An 18833-nucleotide genomic window follows, 5' to 3' on the forward strand; every position below is an offset into this window, starting at 1 on the left:
CTCAGGATTGAGCCCCACATCGGGCTCTCCTCCTCAGTGAGAAGCCTGCTTCCCCCTCTCCCTCTGCCTGCTGCTCCCCCCATTGTGTGCTCCCTCTTTCTATCAAATAAGTAAATAAAATAAAATAAAATAAAAACCCTGAAGAAACAGAAAATCTGAATAGACCAATTACTTTACCAATTATTAAAGAGATTGAATCAGTAATCAAAAACTACCCTCTACCCCCCAAAACCTCCCAACGAACAAAAGTCCAAAACTACACAGCTTCACTGGTGAATTCTACCAAACATTCAAAGATTTAATACTTATCCCTCCCAAATGCTTCCAAAAAAGTGAAAATGTGGGAATGGTTCCAGACCTACGTTAAGCCCAACATTACCCTGATCCAAAACCAGACCAGGACACTGAAAGTGCATGCGCACATGTGCGCACACACACACACACACACACACACAATTACAGGCCAATATCTTTGATAAACATAGATGCAAAAACTGCCAACAAAATATTAGCAAATCCAATTCAATAATACATTAAAAGAACCGTACCGTACACTATGATCAAGTAGGATTTATTCATTCCAGGGAAGAAGCATGATTCATCATCATTAATGAGGATACATCACTTTAACAGGAAAAGGTAGAAAAATCATATGATCATCTCAATAGATGCAGAAAAAGCATGTGACAAAATTCAATATCCATTTATGATTTAAAAAAAAAAAAACCAAAACTCTCAACAAAGTGGGAATATGAAGAACGTACCTCAACATATTAAAGGCCATATATGACAAACCCACAGCTTACATCCTACCCAACAGTAAAAAGCTGAAAGCTGTTCCTTTAAGATCAGGAACAAGACAAGGATGCCCACTCTTGCTATTTTTATTCAACATCATATTGGAAGTCCTAGCTGAGAAGTTGGCAAGAATAGAAGAAATTAAAGGCATACAAATTGGAAGGGAAGAGTAAAACTGTCACTTCTTGCAGAGGACATGATACACTATACAGAAAACTTTTAAGACTCCACCAAAAACCCGATAAAAATGAATTCAGTAAAGTCACAGGATAGAAAATAAATATACAAAAATCTGTCACATTTCTATACAGTAATAATGAAGTAGCAGAAAGAAAAATTAAGAAAACAGCCTCTTTAGGGGCGCCTGGGTGGCTCCGTCAGTTAAGTATCCCACTCTTGGTTTCAGCTCAGGTCATGATCTCATGGGGGGTGAGATGGATCCCTGAGCTGGGCTCCGTGCTCAGTGTGGTGTCTGCTTGGGATTCTCTGCCTTTCCCTCTTCCCCTCCCCGTACTTGCATGCACTCTCTTTCCTCTCTCTCTTAAATAAATAAATAAAATCTTCTAAAAAAGTAAACAAAACAATCTAACAACTGCCTCAAAAAGAATAAAATACCTAGGAATAAATTTAAGCAAGATGATGAAAGATCTGCACCCTGAAAACTATAAAACATTGACAAAAGAAAGTAAAGAAGACACAAATAGATGAAAAGATAGTCCATGCTCATGGATAGATAGAATTAATATTGTTAAAATGTCCATACTACCCCAGGCAAGGTACAGATGCAATGCAATCTGTAACAGAATTCCAATGGCTTTTTTAACAGAACTAGAAGAAAGAATCCTCAAATTTGTGTGGAACCACAAGACTTTCTCTAACCAAAGCCATCTTGAGGAAGAAAACAAGGCTGGAGGTATGACACTCCTTTGATTTCAAACTACACTGCTAAGCTATAGCAATCAAAATAGTATGACATTGGCATAAAAATAGACACACAGATCAATGGATCCAGAATAGAGAGCCCAGAAATAAACCCACACCAACCCCTAAGCAGTGGTGGGGCAGGACTCATACTGGTGCTCCCTAGTTCCACCCCGGAAACAGGAGAACACCCCAAGAGCCTTTATGCTGTGATGGCCGGGCACAGAGGGAAGAGGTGACAAAGCAGCCAGTGGGATTCTAGAGTGCAGTGGTGCTGCCAAGACCCTTTGTTGGGTGTGAGCTGCTCCAGCCACCTTTGCAAAGAGCACCATGAAGGCCATTAAGAGAGGTTGGAACTAGTGTGGCAAAAGGTTAGACTACTTTAGAACCCGGATGATACAGGAGAGCAAATCTGGGCTCTTAGCAAGGTAAGCTATGGGGAACTTCCCGCCTGAGCAGCACTCCTTCTTAGGAAATGTGTGTGCTGGGCTCCGGGGTTCATCTGAAGAGCCTGAGCTTGGAGCAGCCAGTGACGTCAGCCCCACACTCCCCTATGCCCCCAACCTCTGGCCAGACCAACTGTGGAGCCCTAAAGGCCAGCATCATGTTGTCAGAACTGTGGACCCCCACCCCACTCAGAAGCTTAATTTCTGTGTCCTTGCCCAAGTCACCTCCCCTATCTGGGCTGGTGGGTAACATAGCCAGGGGAAGGGGCTGCAGTCCTGTTCCAGGAAGGGGCCTCGTCCCTCTCCAAGACCGATTCAGAGCCTGCGGTTGCATTTTGTCCTGAGCCCTGCCCCGACACCACTATCTGGAGGGAAGCCCACTGTGACATCTGAATTAGGAAAGGGAACCAGGGATTTCTGAGCTCCTGCTAGTTGCTGGAACTTCCCTCACTGGGTTTTGGTTTCCTGATCTCAAGTAGAGGCAGTATTATGTACTTCTTAGGGCTTTTGGGGAACTAAAACTAGATATTCACTTGTGCATTCATTCAACAGTGTTAGTGTGCCTATCCTGTTAACAGCACAGGCACGGGCCTGCCCTTGGGGAGCGTACCCCTCTGGGGGAGGGTGCAGGCCTGAAACACAGAGAATGCATCAAGGGGAATTAGACAGTCTGGGCTGAGGCAAGGGGACCTCCCTCCTGGGAGGTCAGGATTAGAACTTGGTGTTTTATTCCGAGAGCATCAGGAGGGACAGCGCATGGTCCCAATTCCATGTGGAAACCCGCTTTCTAGCTGCAGAAGGCAGGAGAGCAGATAGGAGGGGTCGGTTGGACCCCTGCCATGGGACCTCTGGGGGAATGCTGGCTGGAGGGGTGGGGGCACCTTGCCTCTTCTCCCAGGGTCTTTCCAGAACTCCGGCTCCAGCCTCCACACACTCTGCAGGAATGAGGAAGTGCCATGCCCACGAGAGGCTGCTGATACTTTAGGCGCTTATGAATATTATCTCCCTGCCCTGGGAGATAACCCAGAGCAAGCCAGCGGGTGGGAAAAGGACCCAAGGGCCCTGGGCATGGGTCCAAGTACTGGGTCTATCTCCAGCCCCTCCTGAGCTTATGTTGGGCCTCGGATAGATCACCTGCTTCCCAGTGATCTTAGTTCCCTCACCTGGTGTCGATGGGACTACCACTGAGTCTGGACTCCATTTAAGTCCAGACAGTGGAGTCCAGACTGTGTTTTACTATAGAAAGACCCCAAGCTTTGGGGTCAGACAGGCTTGGGCTGGAATCCTTGCTTTGCCATGTTTGAGGCTATGTGGTCCGAGGCTGGCCAAACTTTGCTTCTGGAAGCCTGCAGCTGACTTGGGGCCCACACTTTGGGAACCATTGTCCTAGACTATCATCCCTCAGGGAGGAGAGCCTCTGATCCGCTCACCGCTGTGCCCCCTGCTGGGCGTACAGTAAATCCTTACTGAGTGCTTGAGGATCCTGGGCTCTGGGTGGTCTGTTCTGGCTGTGACAGAAGTGGGTGGAGGGTGGGTGTGGGACGGGGGATGTTGGCAAGAAACAGATCAGGAGGAGGGTAGGGCTTCTAACGACAAGAGGCGCTGGGACTTGGGGTCGCTGAACACGGTCCCCAGGGATGTCCACATTCTCATTGCTAGAACCTGAGCACATTTTCTTCTTTGGCATAAAAAGGAGTCTAGTAGATCTGGTTATGTTCAGGGAGGCGATCCTGGATCATCCTGGTGGTCCCTAAATATAGTGACAAGAGCCCTTCTAAGAGAGTGGATGGAGATTTGACTATGGATGGGAGAAGGAGCTGTGACAAAGGAAATAAGAGGGGCAAGATGTGAGAGAGAGCTCATGAGCCAAGGGGAGCAGGCGGCCCTGGGAGCTGGGAAAGGCACGGAAATGGAGTCTTCCCTGAGGCCCCAGGAGCGACCAGCGCTGCCAGCATCTTGATCTCAGACCACTGACCTCCCAGACTGTGAGACAATCTGTCTGCCTTCTTTTCGGCCACCAAGGATTACAGCAGCCCTAGGAAATGAACGCAGACCGATATCCAGCAGGAGCAGTGGAGGTCACTGAGCAGGGCCCAGGCGGGTGCACTGCCGGACATGTGCCAAGGGCCACACTCTCTTCTGGAGTCTCCCCTTGGCTGGCGCCACCTCGCCCCTGACTGGGCCCCACCCTGCCCCAAGGGCAAGCCCAGTTAGGCCCTTCAGATTTCTGTACTCAGAGCACACCTCCACCATCCCCCGCCCTTGTCCTCCCCTGACCCCAGCAGTGATAAGGACCTGCGGTCAGGTCAAGGCTGAGTTTTGTCCCCAGCCGGAAAGCAGAAAGGACACAGCTATCGGTCATCAGGGAAGCGGGGAGACAACCTTACAGAGGGCCACTTGATGCCCTGGCAGTCTCAGTGTGAAAATCAATCTCTGGCTTTTGTGGCCTCCTTCAGCCCTCAGGCCCCCACCCGTCCAACTGATTCACCACCCTGGTCTGCCCAACCCCTCTGCTCACTGTCTCCAGGGCCTGGAGGGCAGAGCACAGCCACGGCCATGGCCACCCAGAGCATGCGTGTCCTGGTTCTGTGGCTGCTGTGTGTGACCCAGGCAGGCACAGCCTCTCGGCAGACCTCAGCCTCACAGCCTCCTCCCAGGGTGGCTGTGAAGACCGGAAGAAGAGGTGTTCATTCCGGGTCCACAGTGTGCCCAGCACCCAGGGGACAGCCCGTCGGGGGGAGGGGCTGCTCTTTCTATTGTTGCTCAGAACATGGCTTCAGCTGACTCTCTAGCTTGCGTCACTTGGGTAATTTACTTCTCTTTTCTGAGCCTCAGTTTCCCCAGCTGTGAAGTGGAGATTAAACAAGTATAGGGTTGTGGGGAAAGTGAAATGAGATCACAAGTCCAAAAGGTCCAGAGACACCCTGGATGACAAAGGTCTTTCCCATCTGCCTTTAAGGCTCGGCTGGGAGGTCTGCTCCCAGAGCTGGACTCCCTGGGTCCCACACAGCCTCCTCTGGGCACCCAGCACAGGGGCTTCAATCTTTGGGATGTGCTGCACCAGGCTGCAGCTAGGTGGCGAGACCGATGCGTGGGGTGGGTGGGGGGGGAGCTTGCTTTGTTTCCCTTTGCACCCTTAGCACCCAGCACCAGGGTGGGGAGGGGAGCCCCACAGAGGGACTGTACATGGAAACAATGGCAAATGTGTACAGCGGGCCCCTAGTGGGTGTCGGAGGAGCGCTGGCTGGCATTGCTAAGTGCTTATTGAATAGAGTTCCCTAGGGATTAGGGGTGAAGGCAGCCTCTCTACCATGGGTCACACAGGTGAGAGCAGTGGGGAAGCGCCACACATGACTAGGATGAATCGTGTCAACGGCCTTCAGCGGGGTCTACTCCCTGTGCTTTGTTCTTTATTTGCTTCGTGATCTAACTTAGCTTCGTGCTCGAGGCTGCTTCCTGAATGAGGGAGGGAATAGGGAACGACATGGTCAGAGGGGGCCTTACCCATCAGGGCCGGATGTGGAAGGCTCCAGATCTCCATTTTGGAGAGACATTGCTGGGTGGTTTGGAAGATGGATTTGAGAGGGAGAGTCTCAAGGTTAGGAGGCTGGAGGCAGGAGCAATGAGGCTTGTTCCAGAAGGCTGGCAGTGGAGGGGTGGAGGCCCCGGGACCCAAGTCTATGGCAGGACACTCCACACCTGGCTGCTGCAAGGACCAGAGGGGACATGAGGCCCAGGGGTCTGGCTGGACAGTTTTGCTCCCACAATGCTCCACAGGGACCAGAACCCAGAGGGTGTGGGGCTGCGGCATCCGTCCAAGCTTTTCTCACGGCTGATGCTCAGTTACTAAGAGGAGACAAGTGTCCCACTGAGGCTGTAGAGCCTGCGCAACAGGCAACCCTGGGAGGCGAGCAGGGCAGGCTGATGAGGACAGACCCCACACTCTATGAGATGAGGAAACAGAAGCCCCATGGACAGGCGGGGACTGGCTCATACCACGGGGAGTAGGAGAACTGAGAGCTGAGAGTAGGGTTATGCAGCTGACTTTCCACGCCGGTGCATCAGAACAAATCACCCAAAATGTCATTTCTGCATCCCCGGGGCTCAGCACAGTTCCCAGCATGTGGTGGGAAGTTGAGAAATGTTTGCAAATGAATGGATGGACGGATGGACTTGGACAGATGCATGGATGGATGGATGGGTGGGTGGAAGGGGGCACACTACCTGCATTTGGGGAGGCAAAGGCATGGTCTGTGGGAAGAGTAAGGAAAGCAACAATTGCTGAGCACTTCTGCATGCCAGGCATTCCACCAGCACCCTTTCGCTCAGCCATCTCTGCAGCTAGAGTGCCTGCAGACCGGGCAGTGTCCTCTCCAGGCTGTGGGCGACCTTCCTCGGAGCCACTCAGGTCTCTGAGTGGCACCCTTAATACCCGGTGTTGGCTTTGCCACTAATGCATGCATCTACATCTCATTCCCATCCTATTTCTCTTTTCAGCCTGGCTACCTCTTGGGTAGCCAGGAATCCTGGGGCTTCGTCTCTCTTGCATCTCCTGTACCGCAAACATCCAAGGATCGCCAAGCCTGTTTTTCTTAATAGTCTCCTAGATTTTGCTCTAGTCCCTTCTCTCTCTCATGGGTCAGGGCACATTCCCCTTCACCGATGGCTCCGTCTCCTCCTTCTGGCCCACGTCTTTACAGGGGAACCAGAGCTCTCTTTCCAAAGCACATAGCTTCCTGGCTTAACCCCCACCCTTGCTTCTAATCCTTCTATCTTCACCTAAGACCAATGGTACAAGGTCCAAGGCCCTAGCCTCACCTGCAAGGCTCTGCTTTCCCGGTCAGGCCAGCCCCCTTTCTCCTCTGACCCGAGCAGCTCTGGCGGAAGAGCAGGTGCCTCATAAGTGCTCAGTGAATATGGACCAGGCTGGGTTTGTGGTCACTCCCCAGGTGGCGACATTAGTGCTTTGCCATTTCAGGGCTGTCCCAGAGAGCGTGGGTGAACACCTCAGCCAACTAACCAAGTGGCAGAGCTGGGCCTCAAACTCAGGACTCTCGACTGTAAAGGCAACGTCACTAGGAATAAAGGGCCCACAAGTTCTGGAGTCAGGGATCTCTGTCCAGGTCCCTGCTGTGTGACCCTGGCCACATGCTCTGAGATTTAATGTGGTCCCTTAAAAAACAGAAGTCAAAGCTTCTACCTTGGGATGGGGAGGCCGTTGGGAGGATGGAAGAACATGAGGTTTGCAGAGCGCTCACAAAGACTTTCCAGCACAAAATGTTTGACCAGCATCTGCGGAACAACCACCACCTTCACGGTTGTCATCGCTGGGGACCCCCGCCCCGGGCACTTGTCCCGCACCCACACACCTTCAGGGCAGTTACCTGTCTGTGGCTCCCCGAGGGGCTGTGACCTCTGTCCCACTCCACACCTGGAGCCTCAGGGGCTTCTCTTCCTGCCGCACGACTTCTTGACTTTGACTCCTGGCCAGCTGAGAGCTGCCAAACCTCCGGCTGGTCTCCGGGACCCCGTGGCCCGCAGGCCTGCAGCGGAACAGCTGCTGGTATGCCGTGCGGAAGTCTCTGTTCAGTGTGGCATACAGGATAGGGTTCAGCGCCGAGTTGGCATAGCCCAGCCACAGAACAACGGCTTCAATGGCCTCGTTGATGGCATCATCCCCTATCAGCCCCCGGTAAACAAACACGGTAAAGTAGGGGAACCAGCAGATGATGAAGGCTCCCATCACAGCAGCCAGTGTCACTGTGGCTTTGTGCTCCCCGACGGTGGCCACCTTCCAGGAGCCCATGTGATGGATCCGCTTGGCCTGATCCCGGGCAATCTTGAAGATGCGGTAGTAGGTGACACACATGACCAGCAGCGGCAGGTAGAAGGTGACCAGCCCGTCCACCAAGCCGTACACCAAGTTGACCTGCACTTTGCACTTGGGGATGGTGTGATTGAAACTGCTGTTCTTATTCTCGCTGTTCCACCCCAGATGGATGGACAGGAAGGACAGGGTGATGGAGATGACCCAAATTAAGACAAGAGAGACAGCAACCCGGACAGGGGTGACCAGCACAGGGTAGCGCAGGGGGTCCGTGACTGCGCAGTACCGGTCGAGGCTGATCATGAAGAGGTTGAGGATGGAGGCCGTGCAGAGCATCACGTCCAAGCTGGTGTAGATATTGCAGAAGACCTTGCCGAAGCTCCACTGGCAGGAGAGCTGGTAGAAGGCCGAGAAGGGCAGCACCAGGAGGCCGAGGAGCAGATCGGTGATAGCCAAAGACACAATGAAGCAGTTGGTCAGACTGCGGAGCCGGCGGGTCAGGCCCACAGCCAGGCAGACCACCACGTTGCCGGCAATGGTGATAAGGATGAGGATGGTGAGGACCACGCTGACAGTGATCCTGCACGGGGGAGAGTCCAGACAAAAGGAGGAGGCTGTGCCGTTAGGTACCATCCTGGGACCCTCCGGCTCCGTCCTCCGCCCACAGCCCCTGGCCACTTCTCGCCCAGCTTCCCAGTGTGTCAATTACATCAATTGCTGGGCTCTAGGCTCCCAATGGAGCCCAAAGAAAATGTCCAGACGTGGGGAGGTGACAATGACTGCCCCAATATTGTTCTTCTAGAAATAAATAAAGCAGTCTCCTGGGAGGTATTGGGCATGAGTATGGACGAAGAAGAGCAAAAGGAGAAAGTTTCTGGTTCAAATTCCAGTCCTCAAATCACTGCCTGCAGACCCAGCTTCCTCCAGGGACTGGAGCAGGTCTCTACTCTCCAGGTTCTGCATAGAGGTGGAGGCACTGGAGCCTGTATCTGGAGGTGGCTTTGGTTTTATGCGGGAGGGATCAGGTTGAGGTGTGGCCGCATCCTTCTCCATAGCTGGTGGACGTTCCCACCCAAGAGCCAGGGGTTAAGGGGAGCCGCATCTGCCTCTTAGGACCACTGGTGAACAGAAGCTGAAAATGCAAGCATCAAGCGTTGAACACTTTGAAACCAGACCAACAGCATGACCAATTGGAGAGGAATCCTGCTAGACCCTGACCTTGCTATGAAACACCAGGGGGCACAGGGCCAATCTGGATACCTCTCCTTAGGAGGGACTGAGGCAACCAGGATACATGAGGAGGAGAGAGGGAGCCAGGATGCAAGGGTCTGGACCACTGTGTCACTCTGCAAGATATGGTTGGAGGGGTGGGACTATTTATACAGGAGAAAGAAAGAAATAGACACAAATTTAAACACAAGAATAGGGGCTGTGTCTGCTTGCTCACTGCTGGTTCCCAGTGCCTGACCCTATAGGCAGGCATTAAGAATCTGATGGATAAATGATCAAAGGAGTGAATAAATAAGCAAATGCAATGAATTTTCTCTGATAAGGCACTGAGAACAGTGTCTGATGCTGTTGGTTTTCACAAAAACGTCATCATACCGTAAAGCAGGAGCCGGCCAACTTTCCCAGGAGAGAGCCAGGTAGCAAACGTTTTCGGCTTTGCATCCCCCAAGGTCTCGGCTGGAATTACTCAGCTCTGTCATCATCGCCTGAAAGCACCTACCATGGAGAGACAATGTGCCAATGAATGAGTGTGTCTGTGCTCCCATGAGACTTTACTATGGACCCTAAAATTTGAATTTCACATAGTTTTCACGTGTCGCAAAATAGGATTTGCCTTTTGATTTTTTCCAACTCTTTAAAACCATTTGCAAACTCTTTAAAAATGTAAAAGCCATTCTTAGCTCATGAGCTGCCCCAAACCAGGCAGAGGGCCAGATTTAGTCTGCTGTCATCGTTTGCCAACGGCACCCCCTGCCCACACCTGCTCTAAACATCGCTCTCAATCTTCCTTTGCTTATTTAGCAGCGTGTATGGCCGGTCAGCCCGCACAGAACTGACTTGATCTCTCCAGTGGCTGCCCGGCAGCCCACGGGGTGGCTGGCCACCGTTGATCCCATTTTTGCCTCTCTCACAAGTATTTTGGCGTTTTCTGGCTCCTTCTTCTCTTCTTGCCTCCTTCCCATCTCTCAGCCCTCCCTGCTCTCCTTCCACCTGTCCCAGCGCAAACCTCACTTCAACAGAAAGGCTGCCCACACACCATACTTCTTGTCAAGTCCCAGAAGATCCTCTTCTCCTGGTGAAATTCTATGATTCCAGTGGATGAAAAACAGAGGCCCTGCTGACTCCCTTTCATGCAAGCTGATCCTGGTTTTGCAGAGAGCAGCTCGCAGGCCATCTACTGGGATCTGGGAGCCTGCAGAAATCAGGATGGCAGTGGAATCCCTCTCAGAAGCAAGCTAATCGCCATGTGACATGAATTAAACCTCTCTGAGGCTCTGGCCTGGAGCGGTTTTGCAACCTGAATACGAGAAGCATCATTTAATCATAACCACAGCGTTGGGGCAAGGATCACGGCTCCTGGTCACCTTCTGCCGCTCCAGCTGGTTCAGCCACCAGGCTTTGCGAGCCGGGCCTCTGGGTATTATTTTTAGAAGATCTTTTCATTACATAAATAACGCAAGCAGCATGGCTCTCCCTGGTACATTTAATTAACTGTGGAGGAGATAGCAGCGAGGCTATCTTTTTTGAGAATCCCTATTTCTGATAACAAATTTTTCCCTGAGTTTCTTAACAGCCAGGTGTAGGTATTTTGGCCCTGGACCAATATTTTAGTTAATGTTTGGGATTTTCAAATCTGAAGGAAGCAGCCGCTCGCATAATTCAAAATCCATCCTCCCCTCCCTTCTTCCTTTCTCTTCCTTCCCTCTGTTCTTTTTGGCCAGTATTTCTTTCAGAACTTAACACATGGCAAATGCTGTTCTAGGTGCTGGGGGCACAGGGATGAACAGAGCAGCGGCGGTCCCTTTTTCATGGGATCTCAAAGAATCACTTCTGTCGTGTTTCTATTTTATAGCCCAGGTCCTGGAGCTTCCGGTGACCTTTTGTAAAGGCAGGAATTTTCAAATGGAGCCTCATTCCATGCTGTACCTTGTGGGTAGAGGGACCGCCCCAGAGGCCACAGCCCTACAAGATCACGGTCACTGTTTTCATCATCACCGATAACACAAAAACACCTTCTCGAACTTTCCTTTCAAAATTCCAGAGCCATGACATGCTTATTGCAGTAAACCCAATATCCTGAGGGAAATGGGAAAGGCCGACTGTTTGGGCTGTCACACACGCTCAGGAGGTGATTGTTGCTGACAGTTTTGTGTGATGGAGGCCTTCCCTTCTTGCTCTGGGCTTCTCTGCGTTCACAGGTACACACGCTCTCCACATTACCGAGCAACTCTGTTTCCCTAATTCCTTTATTGTATAAAGACACCCCTCTAGGTCACTTAGACCTCACTCCTTCTTTTGAGAACCTGCGCTGTGGCCATACAGCCTCTACCAGGCTAAATGTATGAAGGTCATCTGTGACAGCAGGTGTGCAAGCAACAAAAAGCAAGAACCCACCAGAGTGTCCAGCAGCAGGGGATGGCTTGAGAGATCATGGTTCATCCTTACTGTGGGATCACCCTGGGCATGGTGAGATCACATATTAAAAGAAATATCATTTTATCCTCACAATAACCCATGAGTGAGAGAAATCATTGCCCCATTTAAGTCTGAAAGAGTGAAGCTCAGAGGGGCCAAGTGATGTCACAGGACTAGTAAGTGGCCAGAAAGCCTGGATTCAAATTCAGCTCACATCCCGTCAGCCTGCCTTAATGCCTATGCTCAATCAGATGTCACTCCATCCTTCCAGCTGGATCTCATCAAACATCCCTGTACTTGTCCCCTAACTTCCCCATTCAGTTAACCCAGTCTTTCCCCAAACCTATCACACCTTCTTACTCCTGCCTTTGCTGTCTCCCTCACCTGCAGCCCTGCTCTTCCCTGTGTTCACTTCAACTACTCTCCTTTCAAGGCCCTGCTCAAGCACCTCGATCTCTCTAGAGCCTTCCCAAATGCCTGGAGGCAGAAGTATTCTCCCCTGTGCTTTGTATCGAGTTATGCTTTGGCACCTGCTGCCTTGCAGTGTTAATATGGCTCCCAGGGTTAGTTTGCCTACCTGCAAGGCCTGGATCTTGCCCACCTCACTCCATCCCCCCATCTACCCATCTACACATCCTCCACCCATCTATCTGTCTGTCCATCCATCCATCCATCCATCCATGCATCCATCTGTCCATCCACCCACCCACCCATCCATCCATCCATCCATGCATCCATCTGTCCATCCACCCACCCACCCATCCATCTGTTCATCCATCCATCCATCCATCCACCCACCCATCCAACCATCCATCTGTCCATCTACCCATCCATCCACTCCACCCATCCATCCATCAATCTGTCCATCCGTCTGTCCATCCACCCATCCATCCACCCATCCACCCATCCACCCATCCACCCATCCACCCATCCATCCATCCATCCACCCATCCATCTGTCCATCCACCCATCTACCCACCCACCCATCTGTCCAACCACCCAGCCATCCATCCCTCTATCCATCCACCCACTCATCCACCCATCCACACACCCATCCATCAATCCACCCAGCCAACATTTTCTGTTGTCTATATAACACAGAGAAATACAGAGTACATGAAGTGCGAGTGTGTGCGTGTGTGTGTGTGTTTGTGCATGTGGTTTCCCCACCTTGGAAATATGTGGGTATCCACCTTGGGATTCAAAGGGTCTGGTTAATATCTGAATGGATATGTGAAAATGGGCCTATTTCCCCCAGCATCTTATGGTGAACACTTTCACACACAAAAGTTGAAAAAACAACACAATATACAATAGATCTTATCCAACTGTCCATGAAGATTAGATAATTGGCTGTTCACCTCTCATTCTGTATGAAAAATCACATGAAATTCATTAAGACAGTCTTCAGCCCCTTCCTCCCCCATCTCGTAGGCTGATGATGTGTCTCACAGCTGCCCGTGTCCCACTGCTTCCTCTTCTCATCTCTGTCTTAAGAGCCTTTCAAAATGCACCTTCTGGAGAACTGGCTCAAGGCTGCAGTACTCCCCGCTGCCCCCTGGGGAGGCTTCTGACCTTTACCTGCCATCAGCCCCTCGCAGATGCAGCCAGAACAAAGAGTGGGGCCCAGTTCAGAGTCTGCCTCATGGGGAGGCCATGCTGGCCAATTAGCCCTCAGGAGCAGCCCCAGCCCAGCGTGATAAGTGCACTCACTGCACTCTCTGATGTGCTTGAAACCCGCCATGCTGGGCTCTGTGCGGGGGAGGGCTGATCTGCTTTCCGTTACCAGCTTCGGCTGGCCTCTAAGTTTAGATCCTTGATGTGGCATTCAAGGTTCTTCATGACCCTCTGTCTCCTCTCTTTTGTCTCAGCTCCTGCCTACCAGGTGCACTTCCGTGTCCTGGGACAACACTTTGGGAAACATGGTACTGGGGACATTTCATTCCTTTGGTTTTGGAAGTGCCGGGCCGATTCTGACTCTGTGCCTTTGCCTATGCTGCCTGGAATGCCCCTCTTCCCTTCTTCTCCTCTGCTATCTCAGCCAGGAAAGCTCCTAGAGGTACTCGCTCTATTCTCTCACTTCTGCCCCCCAACTTGCACCCACTTCTAGCCCAGGCTTGGGCTTTCTAGGGTGCGCTGGGTAGAACTCTGGGTGTTTAGTGCCCCCAAGAAAACTCTCCTCCTGAGGGGGTGGGGGGGTCCTTGGTGATTCGTCATCAGAATATGTCTCCCCAGGAACTGAGTTGTAGTACCTGGGGTCCAGAATATCATTTCCCTCCTCACTCCTCCCACGCAGCACAAAGAACATGGAGGCTTGGAGGGTTGAGCATAGCCCCACAGGCAAACCCAGGCCTGCCTCGTGCCTCTACTTCCCTCTCACTGTTCCTCGCAGACAAAATCCCAGAAGAAATGCCACCGGTGGTAGATTCTGTTTGCTAACTAGAAGGGTGAGGCCTTCTAGAAAAGCTGCTAATCTAGGGGCTTGGGGATCTTCCCTTTCAAATTTTTGTCAAACCGAGTCCAGCACTTTCTTTTCCCTTTTCCCTGGGAAGCGAAATGAAGTTCCCCTTTCCATGTTTCCATGTTTAAGTATCTAAGCTCCAGACACAGGGGGCTGGCATTGTGCTAGCCAGGATCAGCCTTATCTGATGGGGTTCCTCTCAGGGCCTGATGGATGAGTCTGGTCTCCCAAGCAATAATTTACACTAGGAAAAGAAAACAGGATTCATCAGACAACTCCCATCTGCCAGATCCCTCCTGGGTGATCCAGGCAGGCAACCCTGCGAAGGGGGAGACTGGGTCCTTATTCTGCAAATGTAGGCATGATAAGCGAAGGAGAGCCCCAGGGGCCGAAAGCAAGGACTCTGGACAGATCTGGGTTCTAAGTCCAGTGCTGCCATTTCGCAGCTTCCGGAAGTTGGGCACTTTCCTGAGCCTCAGTGTCCTCATCTGTAAAATCTTTAAGGTAATACGCCCTCCCTCACTTGGTGGATGGGAAAATGTAGAACCTATCACCCGGCACGTGGCAGGTTCTCCCCAGATGTTATCTGTATTATTGTCTAAAGCTGTACAGCCAGGAATTAAGTATTCCATGAGCACTCCGTGTATTTACTGAGTGCCTTCCAGGTGCAGACAATATGTTGGGCTCTTGGAACACAGCAGTGAGCATGACAGACACATCTAGAAGCTTCTAGTACAGTGGGGGAGACAAACAGTAACTCACTGTAGAACTGTTCATTTAATTACAGTCGCATTTAATTACATTTCTATGTATAAATGGGAAGTATAGGGAGATAAAAGATTATATAATGGGGTGGGGGCTGGCCTGGTCCAGGGGTTACTGAAGGCTTCTCAAGGAAGGATATGTGAGTTGAGACACCAGAACAGATGGAAACTTGAAGAAAATGGGGGACAAACAGACAGAGGGAAGAGCTCACACAAAAGCTCCAGGAGGGAGAAGGTGGATTTTAACCCCAGAGCCATGGGAAGCCTCAGAGGTAGAGGGGGAGTGGTGAGAAAGGCGATGTGACGGGAGGCAGGAAGGGGCGCCCTTCCCTGCTGTCCTGCTGTCTATACCAGGAGGTGAGCTATGGCAGTGGGGGTGGGTCTGAGCTGGGCCCTGCTGTCCACACCCCTGTAATCCCCACAGGTTATGAGACAGAAGTCACTGGGTCCTTTATGAGCCCTAATTTCTTCAAACTTTCCCCCTATAATTGGCCATTCCAAATTTCCTAGATGCCTGGTGTTGAGGGCTTTGGAAAGTAGTCCCAGCAGCAGACCCTCCAGAACTCTGTCCCTGTCAGGAGTCCCAAAGGGGCCCGAGAAGCAGGATTTCTGTCAGTGGGGCAACTTCAACTCCTTAAGGAGGGAAGACAAGCCTTTAAATCTCCAGAGTGGCCATACGCACATACACCACATGGGGTGCAGAGCAAATGGGATTGAGGCCCAGCTGGTCCATCAGCACTGAAATGACCTTGGTCTTCCCTGGGGATCCTTTCTTCCCACTTACAGATGCCGGCCAAGGTGCAGCTCCATTTAAGAATGGCTGACGCCTGTTACACTCCAGGAGCTCTGGGTCTCCTTGTTACCATCCCCCAGGGGCCTGGTGCAAGCTGTGAGACTGGGGTAGGACATCTCCCCCCTGGGGACATGGCAGGTCCCAGGCCCGCACTTCAGACACAGCCCAGGTATGGCTAATAGGGGCCGTGGTGGAGACAACAAGGGACTGTGGGAACTTGGAGGAACAAAGTTGGACTCTGCGGCTGGTGTCAGGTGACAGCTGTGTGTGTGCACATGACACTTTACGGAGCCTGGAAACCCCGTTCATGTTAAGAACACTCAGACTCCTGACCCAGCCATTGTGTTTCTAGGACCTTGTCCGGTGAATCCCCACAGCATTGACTGGGTTAGCCAAAGCTGGAAATGGCGTGAAAGTGCTGAGGACACAAAGCAGTGAAGCCATCAAAAGACTGAGTAGGCTGTCTGGGCCCACGTCGGATGGTCTCCAAACACGTGCGGAGTAGGATGGGGAAGGGGGAATGTGTGTGTGTACCCACGCATTCCACATGACTGCTCAGGAGGGTACTGGGACTTGCCAAAAGGGAGCTGTTTCCTCTGGAGACCTGGGGGTTGAACCATGGGTAGGAGAAAGTTGGGTTTTTTTTTTGTTTTTTTAAGATTTATTTATTTATTCAGAGAGAAAAAGAGAGCATGAGCACGAGCCCGAGGGGGAGAGACAGAGAGAGAGGGAGAAAGAATCTCATGCAGATTCCACACTAGGCGCAGAGAGCAATGTGGGGCTTGATCTTGGGACCCAGAGATCATGACCTGAGCTGAAACCAAGAGCGGGACGCTCAAGCAACAGAGCCACCCAGGTGCCCCATGAAACTTCTTTCACTATATGCCCTTTGGGACCTTTTGAATCTTTTTACCTCGTGTATGTATGACCAATTCGAAACCTAGCAGCTGTGCGGCTTGACGGGTGGAGAAGGGAAAGGAAGAGGCAGAGGATGCCCCGCAGAGGGAACAGCACACAGAGGGATGGAAGCTGGGTGGTCAGACCACGCTGAGGAGCAGGACTAGCCGTGTGGCTGGTCAAGGGCTCCAGGCCAGGGCTGGCACTTGGTCCGCTCAGTCCAGGAGCCCCCTTACAAGAAATCCTCCACGTGAAGCTCATTGCGCTCAGGGACCATCCTCTCCCCACAATCATGGCCAAGTCTGGGAGTCAGACTGGTCATGCCGTGCCCCTCCAATGCTTCCCGGCTCTTCGCATAAAGAGGACGATGCCCATCACACCCTGTAGGATCTGGCCTCCGCCAGCCTCTCTGGCTGTTTCTTCAGGGGAAGTTGGAGCCGGGGATGGAGCTCTAAAGAGTTTGGATGTAGCAGTCAGAGAAAGACAAATACCATACGATTTCGCTATGCGTGGAACTTAAGATACGTAACACGGGAACATAGGGGAAGGGAGGGAATGATACAATAAGATGAAAACAGAGAAGGAGGCAAACCCAGGACTCTTAACTCTAGGGAACAAAGTGAGGGCTGCTGTAGGGGGAGGTGGGGTGGGGACAGAGTCACTGGGTGATGGCCATTAAGGAGGGCACGTGATGTAATAAGCACTGGGTGTTTCATGCAACTGACAAATCATTGAATTCCACCCCTGAAACCAATAAGGCAGTATATGTTAGTTAAATTGAATTTACATAAAAAACTAAAAAAAAAAAAAAAAAAAGTTTGGACTTAGTTCTGAAGGCAATGGATAGCCACTGAAGCTTTAATCATCAGGCCTAAGATTACCCAGGAAACTGGTAGCCCATCTGGAAACAGGCTTTCCTGACCCGAGTCAGTGAACCATCAGTGAGGACATGCTCCTTCCTTGTTAGCATGGACACAGCTCCTATTTTGCAACAGGCCTGGGGCTCTCTCTCTATAAGCATCAGCTCCTTTACACTTCACCACAACATCTTGAGGCAAAAAAATCTCTTCTGCATTTTACAAATGTAGGAACCAAGGCTCAGACAAGTTCAGGAACTGGCTCAAAGTCTCAACACCGTTCAGTGGAAAAGTCAGGATTTGAATCCGGGTCTGTGGGACTCCGGGGTCCCTGTACTGGGCCACTGCCTGTTTATCTTCTCCAGTGGAGAAAGAAATGACCATTTGGGCTTTTCAAAGAGATAGTGTGATAGCCTGGGCATCTACAACATGAGATGCTCACTTCCTTCTTTGCAATAACATTAATGTTAGTCTTTCGTCTTTGTGGTTGCAGACTTCTAACCCCTTCCCGGCAGTGGGCAGGACGTGCAGTCAAAGCCCCATAGGCAGGAAAAGGCTTCTGGGCTTCTGGTCGAGACTATTCTTTGGAGAGAAAGGTCCTGGATACCAGTCATCTGGGCTTTGATTCCACCTTCCATTCCTTCAGGGGCCCAAAGCCAGGGAGTGTGTTCCTTCTTCCTAGGTGTGTCTTATTTCAAGCTTCGCACCCCCCTGGCACCCCCTTTGGCACCCCCTCTGTACAGGCTGAGAGATGAACAGATCTGAAGGTTGTATGAAATCTGGGGCTGCTCGACACAGGTTGGGGAGAGCCCCTCCTGCTCCCAGCCGGAGAGTAAGGCGGTGGGATCAAAGTAGACATTCTATTAGGAAGATTGCTATCACCCTGGCATGGCAATGAGGGGGACACAAGGTCTACACATGGGACCACAAGCTGGGACACTGATCACTTCCATTTTCTGAGCACCTACAGACAGTTTACTCTCTCTGTGAGGCCAATATGATTATTATTCATGTTTGACAGACAGTGAAACTCAAGCGCAGGAGGCTAAGGTCACTTGTCAAGTTCACACAGCTAGTAAAGAAGCAGGCAGGGCTTGGAAGCTGGCCTGGTCCCATAGTCTCCGAGCCTCCAAGACATGCACCTGGTCCAGCTCATTCTCTATTTGTGCGAACAGTCCCTGTTGAGGTGTTTTCTGATCGGTGAGAGAGCCCACGCTGTTTGCCTGGCCTCTGCTAATGGTTGATGTTAGAACCTGAAGCCACATCTAGTGACAACAAAGTGCCTTAGTTATGGTTTGTCTGGGAAAGTCTTTTTTTTTTTAAATTTTTTCTTTTTATAAACATGTAATGTATTATTAGCCCCAGGGGTACAGGTCTGTGAATTGCCAGGTTTACACACTTCACAGAACTCACCATAGCACATA

The 18833-nt window shown here is 51.2% G+C and overlaps 1 protein-coding gene across 4 annotated transcripts in view; it reads right to left on the reverse strand.

The window, feature by feature from the left end:
• The window catches only part of HRH2 (histamine receptor H2), a 54557-nt gene that overhangs the window by 23186 nt on the left and 12538 nt on the right, over positions 1–18833 (reverse strand). For 3 of the 4 annotated variants that reach the window (XR_001180681.2, XM_004737565.3, XM_004737564.3), the window contains 2 exons: positions 9598–9717; positions 7550–9124 (listed from right to left, as the gene is read on the reverse strand). Coding sequence is in view for 3 of the 4 variants with exons in the window: in XM_004737565.3 (XP_004737622.1) it covers positions 7550–8625 (1076 nt within the window). In the remaining variant the exon portion in view is untranslated. Of the gene's footprint in view, positions 1–5738; positions 5872–7549; positions 9125–9597; positions 9718–18833 lie in introns of those variants that run through there. The other variant, XM_045075592.1, reaches the window with a different exon arrangement.

The sequence above is a fragment of the Mustela putorius genome, unplaced genomic scaffold, assembly GCF_011764305.1.
Source record: "Mustela putorius furo isolate JIRA1106 unplaced genomic scaffold, ASM1176430v1.1 tig00000145_pilon_pilon_pilon, whole genome shotgun sequence".
NCBI classification, from domain to species: Eukaryota; Metazoa; Chordata; class Mammalia; order Carnivora; family Mustelidae; genus Mustela; species Mustela putorius.